At 40.8% G+C, this 10,000-nt stretch overlaps 1 protein-coding gene across 9 annotated transcripts in view; it reads left to right on the top strand.

Moving 5' to 3' along the window:
- The window catches only part of LOC123514532 (flocculation protein FLO11-like), a 38,568-nt gene extending 31,119 nt beyond the window's left edge, over nucleotides 1–7,449 (top strand). For 7 of the 9 annotated variants that reach the window (XM_045272449.1, XM_045272448.1, XM_045272447.1 and 4 more), the window contains 4 exons: nucleotides 2,490–2,636; nucleotides 3,991–4,282; nucleotides 4,821–4,978; nucleotides 6,531–7,449. In XM_045272449.1, the coding sequence (XP_045128384.1) occupies nucleotides 2,490–2,636; nucleotides 3,991–4,282; nucleotides 4,821–4,978; nucleotides 6,531–6,573 (640 nt within the window). In that variant the 3' untranslated portion in view covers nucleotides 6,574–7,449. Of the gene's footprint in view, nucleotides 1–2,489; nucleotides 2,686–3,990; nucleotides 4,283–4,820; nucleotides 4,979–6,530 lie in introns of all 9 variants that reach the window. The other 2 variants (XM_045272446.1, XM_045272445.1) reach the window with 2 other exon arrangements.
- Nucleotides 7,450–10,000: the final 2,551 nt, after the last annotated feature.

The raw sequence follows: 10,000 nt of genomic DNA, 5'->3' as shown, positions 1-10,000 counted from the left end.
CTAAAAAAGAGATTGTCTTGAAAGTTCCCATTTGAAAGAGTCCAATTTATAAGGAGAAAATACAGTAGCAGAAATGGAGTTCCAAAATTTACCTCCGAAAAGGATGAATGACAAAGAATACTAGTTGACTCTTGCATTAGAGAGGTAGAAAGAAAAGGGATGAAAGAAAACAGAAAGACTTGTGCAGAAAAACCTCGGGAAGAAAGGCATACAGTTAGCAGGATCAGAAGAGCAGTCAGCGTCAGAATAGCAGTAAAAGGTAGTAAGAGATGCAGCATTATGGCAATATGACATAGGCTGAAGACAGTCAGTTTGAGGAGAGGAGTTGATAAGACGATAAGCTTTTGATTTCTATCTGTCTGAAAGAGCAGTATGGGTGGAACTTCCCCACCCCATACATGTGAAGAATATTCCATACATGGATAACCTGGACAAGGCCAATGTATAGTTATGGCAGCTGACAGGAGTGAGATAAACTGGCGGAAACGACTCAAAAAATTTAACGTCATAAAAGCTGTTTTAGCTAGAGATGAGATGTGAAGTTTCCAGTTTAGATTATAAGTAAAGGACAGACCAAGGATGTTTAGTATAGTAGAAGACGGGAACAGTCGGCTAACTATTAATGAAGAAGACAGGATAATTAACTGGGAGACTGTGTCGAGTCGATTAGTGGAAGAGTTGCGCTTGTGAAGTATTCAGCATTACTAAGTTTGCTCTGTCCCATTGCAAAATTTCAGAGAGATCAGAAGTCAGGTGTTTGGTGGCTTCCCTGTTTGAGCTGTTTACATTCTGAAGGGTTAGATGTCTATGGAAGGATGTGGAAAAAAGCAGTGTGATATGATACTACTACTACTACTACTACTACTAGTAATAATAATAATAATAATAATAATAATAATAATAATAATAATAATAATAATAATAATAACAATAATAATAATAATAATAATAACAAGATAGAGAATAAAAAAAAAAACAAGAAAACGGAATCAAAGAAGAAAAACGACAACAGCCTTTACGCTCATTATCCTCAAACATTGCTATAAACAAACCATCAAACGACGTGCCACAGCAGAATGATGGAACACTGCTATAATGAAGAGAGGAGGACACAAGGTGGTATGTCCAGAGCAAGGTAGCGGGGAGGAAGTGTTCACGAGATAGCAGCAAACGATTCTCACTGGTCACACAACTACTATAATGCAGACAGTCATAAAGCCAATACTGTGCACCTTCATCTCATTCTGCCGGCGTACTGCGAGGATAGTTATGAATGGCGAGGAACCAGTTTGGCCACACAGCACCACTTCTGACACCGTGCCCAAGTAAAAGAGGAGGACAAAGAAGTGGTGAAGGCTTAATATCTTGAGACTGCAGTGAAAGTGAACACACACACACACACACACACACACACACACACACACACACACACACACACACACACACACACACACGGGACGACGTTTAAGGGACATTCTATTATTTTTTTTCTAAGGCATATTTATTATTCTTAACCCAACATCAGTTAGCATCGTCACGTACAAAATACACGAAAAAAAAAAAAAATCATTTCTGGTGGTTGGTTTCCATGGTAACAGGTGAAAGGAAGGGAGACAGGAAAGAAAGAAGAAAGGAAGGAAGCTGATTACAAAAGCAGTATCCGTTTTTGTTCCTGCTGTGTGCCTTCTTTGATCAGAAAATGAAACTGAGAAAAATGGTGGAAGCCTTGATAATAATAGAAAATGATGATGATGATGATGATGATGATGATGATGATAGTAATAATAATAACAATAATAATAATAATAATGACAATAATAATAATGATAATAATAATAATAATAAAAATGAAGTTCAGGATGAAGAAAAAGAGGAGGAAGATACAATAACAATAATGATAATGACTGACGATGAACATATTGAATATACTGTACGTGTGTTTTCTTATATTTTTTTTCCTCCTATAGCTATATACCTTTTGCCCCGAAAGAATGAGCTTATGAAAGGCTGTTTGTCATGTCAACAATTATAAGAAATAAATGTATGTTACCTTTGGCAAACAAAATAAAGTGTTCAAAGAGTTTCAAGTATTTCAAGTGTTTAACCCCTCTAGTACCATGACGCTTCTCCATATTCATTCTACTTATTATTTGGTGATTTTATACAGCTTCAGAAACTTATGTAGGGGATTAAAATAGTAATGACTGTGGCCATTAATCTTTTGACCTCCATAAACCTACCCTAATGTAATAAAATGTTCTAATCGTACCTAAAACTAAAGGTAAAAATGCGTCCCAGTACTGAAGAGGTTAATAACGATGGTATTGACGACATTGATGCTAATAACCCAAAAGACGAAAATAATACAATAAACAATGGAGTTACATACAATAAGAGTCAATTACTTTATATTATATCCACACATGACGTCATATCATAACCCTTCACTTTTTGCTATAATTGACCGCCCCTGCACCCGCTGCCCGCAGACACGACACGCAGAGGTCTTTGGGTCACAACACGAACAGTTCCCTCAACGGGTTTACGAGCGTCCAGGTTCACAACACCCAGAACGGAGACTCACCGCCCATGCACAGGAGCCCTCTCGCCAAGCCCTCGGACTCCATCCCCCTCAGGTACGGAAAGGACACACACACACACACACACACACACACACACACACACATACACACTTCCTCTCTGTCTGTCTGTCTGTCTGTCTGTCTGTCTGTCTGTCTGTCTGTCTGTCTGTCTGTCTGTCTGTCTGTCTGTCTCTCTCTCTCTCTCTCTCTCTCTCTCTCTCTCTCTCTCTCTCTCTCTCTCTCTCTCTCTCTCTCTCTCTCTCTCTCTCTCTCTCTCTCTCTCTCTCTCTCTCCTTGGTCTGCTGTCTACCTTCTTATGCAGTCCCGCTCCTTCTCCCTCCTTGTCTGAGTTACTTTTTTTGTTCCTGCCGTGGTGCCTTGACCCTTGACCCTTTCTCTCTCAACTAGTAGCTTCTTCTGGTCATGCTTCTCCTTCTCCACCTCCTTTGCCTTCCCGTCCTTCTCTGTAGTCTTGAGAAATAAGTTTTGCTATTTTTCTCTCAGCATTTACTTTTCTTAAGTGTGTCATCTTTGAATATACATACTCGTATTACTCCTCTCATGCAAAAAAAAAGTTTAGTCTTTAGACAGACTTGACGGCAAACGTGAACAGAAGGCATGAGCTGCATAACAATTATAAAGGAAACTGAGAGACAAAACTTCATAAGTTTCGTAAAGAGTTGAAGAGGAAAAGTTGCTTAGCAAACGGAACAATAATAACATTTCAGTGTCCTCCTGACACTCACAACTAGAAAGTATTGCAAGTCCTATAAAGATCTGATATATGCAGTATACAGTTTTTTTTTTTTCGGTTTCGATATAAAGATAGAAAAGAAAAGAAAAAAAAAACACAAGAATGGATGTAACATAATATTTCAAAACATCTGATATCCACCTCTTCATCCATTTAAATCCTACGATGGGAATAAAATAACAGTTATATTTGTTTGCTTCTTGAATATTTAGTAGCATAACACCTTATTTTCATGACCTCTGAGCCTTTTAACCATTTATGTATGTGCAATATCCCGAGAGTTTTGTCAAAAGTCACATGAGGAGGACCGGTTCTTAAGTTCCCAGTTACTGAATTTTGTAAAGTGCATGTCATTATTTCACCAGGCGTGCTGACGATGCCCCGATACCACAACGCCACAATTTCATTTTGTACGTCGGTCACTCTGGCTCAGTAACTGTCAAAATGCGGTACCCTTCCGTGTGATTATCAAGAAGAAATAGGTGGACAGTTAAATAGCTATTACATAATCTATAATACACATTTCTCATATGGCAATTAAATATTTTCTTTTCATTGTGTGTGTGTGTGTGTGTGTGTGTGTGTGTGTGTGTGTGTGTGTGTGTGTGTGTGTGTGTGTGTGTGTGTGTGTGTGTATTTGTGTTGTCTTTATAGGAGCATCGACAATCAACAGCAGGCAGGACTAAGAAGGACAAATCCTGATACATCTGATTATTTCGGATCGCCCAGTTCAGCTCTGCCATCTTCCTTCACCCGCACCACCGCCTCCTCCTCCCCTGCTCCACCACCTTCAACTTCCTCCTCCTCCTTCCCCATCTACGCGGAAATCAAGAAACCTAAGGATCCTAAGCCAAAGTCCACAGCTTTCCCCTCCTCCTCCTCCTCCTCCAGGCCTGAGAAGAACATTTCCCGCACAGACTTTTCTTCTGATCCGATTGACAAAAAGGTGAGACAAAGAAAGGTGTAAATAATTTGCCTGTCTTATCCATGCTGGGACGTAGCTCTGACAGTTGCTGTGTTTGGCATACAAAGAAACACAAAGGAAGTCCCAACAGCAGCAAACTGTGAAATCCTGTGTGGATAACTATCCTACGCTAAGTATTAGTGAGAACCAGGATGGATCTTGTGATATGCTGACGTCTTTCAACACAATTTAAACCATATTCAAAATTTCCTAGTGAGTCTCTCCGGTGATGTCCTTGACTTATCTGACAACACCTGCGTGTGTAATGCAAAACATGCAGGTGATGTTGATGGATTAACCACTACTGGGAGGTTAAATCGAGGATTACATAATCAATTGTAGACCAATGCAGACAAGTTATTTTTAATATCAAATTTGATATCATCTAGTCATGAAGTAATCAAGGAGTCACTAGTGATCAGAGTAATGACAAGGCCGAGGAAAAGTGCTAGCATGGCGAGTTATTTCCTTAGAGTGTTGCACAGCTCACTGTCTCACCGCCGCCTGTCTCCCCTCTCAGCCTGACGTGCCCGCCGCTGACTACGAGGAGGTGGGCAGCAGCAAATTTTCCGCACTCAAGAGCTCTCCTCCTCCTCGACGTTCGAATCGTCACGAATCTGATGACGATGATGACGAGGACGTGAAGGAGTGGCATACCCAGGGGGCAAACATGATTCGGTAAGGGTCCAAATGAGTTTTATTGACTGTACTACTGCTTTCACAGACATCTCATCCTTTCAATCAAACAAATTTACTATTCTTAGTTATACTGTACAATCAGGGCAACAATCACAGTGTACTAAAATTAATGGATATACTTGCTTTTTTTTTTTTTTTCTATTAGGCTCAGGAGCATACACTGTCATAAGTACGTACTGTTTCACTGTGTTACCACGTCAGTAACAACCTGTGTTAAGCTTCCATCACATTGCATATGTCTTGTTCCTAGCCATGCCCTATACTCGGTCCAAGAGGCCGATGTTTTCATATTCATTACTGGCAAGTTCATTTATTCTGTAAGTTGATAGATAAGGGAATATAAAGAATCTATAACTATATTTATTCTCAATTCGGATATAAGTTCTTTAAAATGATTTTTAGGATGACTTGTAACAGTTTCAATGAATGACTAAGCCACCAAGTGACATAAAAATAATGTGAATATTTAAGTATGTACGACTTTACAGAGAGAGAGAGAGAGAGAGAGAGAGAGAGAGAGAGAGAGAGAGAGAGAGAGAGAGAGAGCTAGAAATGGGGAAAAAAATAAATAAATAAACAGGAAACTTGTTGTGGTCAATGTTATGTTACCACGAAGAATTGTATATAATTATATACAATTCATACCCTAACAAACTTTCGCCTGTGTCTTGCTGTAGGGTTCAATCTTGCATTGCGGTAAGGAAGGACATACTTATCTAATTACATGCTCTGAGAGAAATCCTCCATTAGCGCAACACTTTGCTCCACTAATTACTCAACTTTCTTGACACTCTTGGGCACACCACCCAATGACAACGTTCACAGGAGTTATACCAAGTTTGCAACTTCTTATCGTATTAGAAGACATCAAGTTCGATGTACATATTAATAAAGATTTTTTTCGTTCTATTTTCCTTCATCACGTCTATACAATAATCAAAGTAACAGAACAAGCTCTACAGGAGGAAAAGTTTTCACCTTAGGTGAGTTACTCCTAAAATATCGGATCCATTTTCTATCGACTTCTTTTCGTGAGGATGCCTTTGCTCGCCAGACACACAACTAGCTCGCTGAGTCGCCGCTTGCTGCTATGTAAAAATCCTTCACCTTCTCAGTAAGAAGACGGACGTCACTGCAGACATTTACGAATGATTCTGAAGCAAAAAGATGACTGGGCAGATAACACACAGTTAAGAGCGATGTGTTCCTGCCACATATACGGACAAGTTTATTTGCATGATAAATATTGATAGAATTTTTTTTAATCAGGGAGTACATTATTATCAGTCATGTCATTTATTCATTATCACGGCATATGTAACTGATAAACGAAATCAACTTAGACTGCTTACGTTAGGTAACTCAGATGAATGCTGTGGTCAGACACCATTCAGCCGAGTCTTGGGAATATTGGTAATGGTTCATCTGAGGTAAAAAAAAAAAAAAAAGAAAAAAAAAAAAAACACGCCTACTCCTGAATTAGATAGATAAGCCTGACTCAAGGCTCAGCAATTCTTAATTTCTTCCGCAGGATGAGCCTGGCGAGGAGAAGAAATCGGTGGCGTTCAAGGTGATGGTGGATACAAAGGAGATTGAGGCGGAAAACAAGGGGCCAGCACAGAAGAAGGCCGAAGCGGAGATGCTCATGGAGGCGAACAGGAAGAAGCTAGAAGAGGAAGACGAGGAAGACAACGAGGATGAAGATGAAGAAGAAACTGCAAAACTATAGAATACCATTTCTTGTACCGCAGCGAAATAGGAAGCAGTTAAACGCATTCACTGTAGTATACTGTATTACTCCCCGCCTTAAATTATGCTATCTTAAGAAACTCCTTGTCACAAACCACATTGTTACTACTTGAACTAGACTATATCCATACATTTCCTTTGTCCGCAAAGCAGAGGGACGCTTGCACCAGTACACGGTAACTCTCTGAAGAACTTTACATGATTTTAATAGTCTTATCAAAGCGACGAGGCATGATGAACAAGATGGTCCTCGCGTACTCATGTCGATCTGTGTAACCTTGTGACTTGGGCATGACAGCTACAAGGATGTTTTAGAAGGAATTACGAACATCAAACTACACACACACACACACACACACACACACACACACACACCAATATTTTTCACTATTTGTCTTAGGCTCAAGTAGATTGTCTTCAGAATAAATCTCAATTCTCGCTTTCCCTCAATTCTAGAAGTAGGCGCAAAACATTCTAGTTCAATACTTTTTTTTTTTTCGCTTAACTTGCACCATTCCGGTTTGTTCCTATAACGAATGTGTGAATATAATGTATTTGTATAACCTAAGTAAATCGAACTACTGCGTATCATTTCATGGTGCGGAACAACAACGCATGATTACATTAAGTATCATGGGGACAAATGAGTTTCACTGTTTCTTATATAAATAGGTTTGTGTGATTACATTTTATATTTGAAATAATGCGTTTTATTTACCATACAACATTTATCTAACTTATTTAATTATTCAAGAGAGAGAGAGAGAGAGAGAGAGATTTATCTGGCAATGTTTTTGTAGGCAAACAATGAGTATCGTGACATCTGCATTTGGACAAAATACTTTCCTTGTCTTATCAAGACAGAGGAAGGTCTGCCATTTGTGACCTCGGAGACAGTCGTGGCATAGGACACGAAAATTTTTCATATTGTCATGGCTGAGGTTTGCAGTGTCCTTGCGGGTGGCAGCGGCGCAGCACGTGGAAGGCTGGCACATAGCTGCAGTCGGCTATGTGGTCCCTCACGAGCCCCACCTCCAGCTGCATGTGGGGCCGCCCCTCCACACGTAAGGTGCTGCACTCTAGCGGTCGATGCTGGAACTGTTCCGCCAGACCCTGAAGAGTAGTTTTGATTCATAAGTTAGCCAGTGCTGCCAACCTCCAAAGGAGCTCCCACCCTCCTCACGACGATGCCGACTTCAAACTTTCACCTTGTAACTTAAGATCTCCGGACGAAGTTTTCTGAAATATCAGATTATCACCTACTTTTGTTTCTCTAACCTTACAGTAGACATAAGAAGACCAGGGTATGAAGCGTCACAGACCAGGGGCAGAAGAGAGAGCGAATTTCGTACCCAAGCGATGAGAAAATCGAGAGGATGGTTGGGGAATTATCGATCGGTGCGAGTTGTGCACATGTCGTTCGCTCACGCAACCCAGAGGGCGAGCGGGTGGGTTGCTTGGGACCTCCCGCCGCGGAGACGATCCTGAACCCACTGTCATCCTATGCTTGCAAACAACATAATTCTTCATAGACATCGAGCTGACAGGTACATCGATACATAAGCCTGTAGATTCAAGACATCCCAAGACGTCCAGGGTACTTCTTGAGGAGGACAGGCGTGGTTATGCGGGGGTTGTATGGAGGGGTGGTAGATTTGTGCATGCAGGGATTGACCCAGTGCATGCCGGCAAGCACACCGTTGCATGCGCAGGCAGTGGCGCCGCTCCTCCGAGGGTTTTGCGATCAATGTGTTACTTGGCTTATCTATCACACTTTCGTGAGGTCAAACTTGAAGACTGTTGTGTATCTGGAGTGCTTGCATCAGCCGCCATGTATATTGGGAACTGACAACCCCGCCCAGACGCTGGCGTGCCCCTAGAGGTAAGTGACGGTAGTCATGCAGTGGCGGCCGCTTGCCCTGCCCGCCACGCTCCTGCCCACTATTACTTATTGCCGTCTCCATGCATGGCTTGTTTCTGTGATTTGGTGTTTGCGTGTGCGTGTGTGCGTGTGCGTGTGTGTGTGTGTGTGCGTTTATATATATATATATATATATATATATATATATATATATATATATATATATATATATATATATATATATATATATAACGTGATTAGTTTGAAACGTTATACATCTTATTTTTATCTCTGCATGTGGAATCCCATTCAAACTGACGATGGAAATGGTTAATACACAAGAGACGCTCGTTCCCAGGTGAGCCACACAGCGCACTGTTAGTGCTGCCTGCTCATTCCTTCAAAAGGAGGTATTCTGAGAAAAGATAACGTAACAATTGGAAATTAATTTTAATGCGATATAATAATTATATTAATTACACCTGCAATGATAGTGATAATGCTATCAACAACAACAATAATAATAATAATAATAATAATAATAATAATAATAATAATATTATTATTATTATTATAATCATTACTATTATTATTATCATTATTATTACTATGACTACTATTTTCGTTAATTTATATCATCATTATCATTGTAGTAATGCTAATCATCATTGTCATCATCATCATCCTCATCATCATCATTGTTGTTAGTGGCACTATTACTGATGACAATACTCTAAAGCCACTCCTGAATAATTTTGTTGAATTTTTTCATCATTGTACATGTCGGGCAGCACAAACCAATTCAACTAGGGTGTGAATAAATGCAATCTTTGGGTGCAGTGCAAGCCATCACGACCGCTTCCTCTGTGCCACGGGCGTGCTCTGCCAGAGCTGTTCCCTCAGCGTACACCACCATCGAAACACATCCATGAGGAGCAAAAGCAGTCACATTCACGCGCTTGTGTGTGTGTGTGTGTGTGTGTGTGTATGTGTGCGTGTGTTTGTCAAGTCCTGCGCAGGCGTCTACCCCAGTGAAGTGGAGCGCCCTTGCTGGGGTCAGGCAGCGAGCTCACGTCACCCTCCCTGCCATCACCAAAACAATGTGGCCTCCCTAGTCCGCCTTTCCCCCTTGGAACGCCAATGCAGGATCCAGATACTAACAGCTCCACTAAATTCTTCAAACTCCATTTCCATGATGGAGAATTACCGGAGGTACTGCAGATGCACAGCCTTTATTTGGCGCACCCTTTCTGCTTCACCCTGGCCACCAGCAGCGAGGCAAAAGTAACACTAATGCCTCACAAAACGTTGCGGAAAAGTTCCAGCAAAAATTGAAAATAATACGTACATACATACTACACACACACACACACACACACACACACACACAC

Source organism: Portunus trituberculatus, chromosome 38 (genome assembly GCF_017591435.1).
Source record: "Portunus trituberculatus isolate SZX2019 chromosome 38, ASM1759143v1, whole genome shotgun sequence".
Classification (NCBI taxonomy): Eukaryota; Metazoa; Arthropoda; class Malacostraca; order Decapoda; family Portunidae; genus Portunus; species Portunus trituberculatus.
The sequence above is the reverse complement of the archived record's forward strand: the minus strand, read 5'-3'. Positions and strand labels throughout refer to the sequence as shown.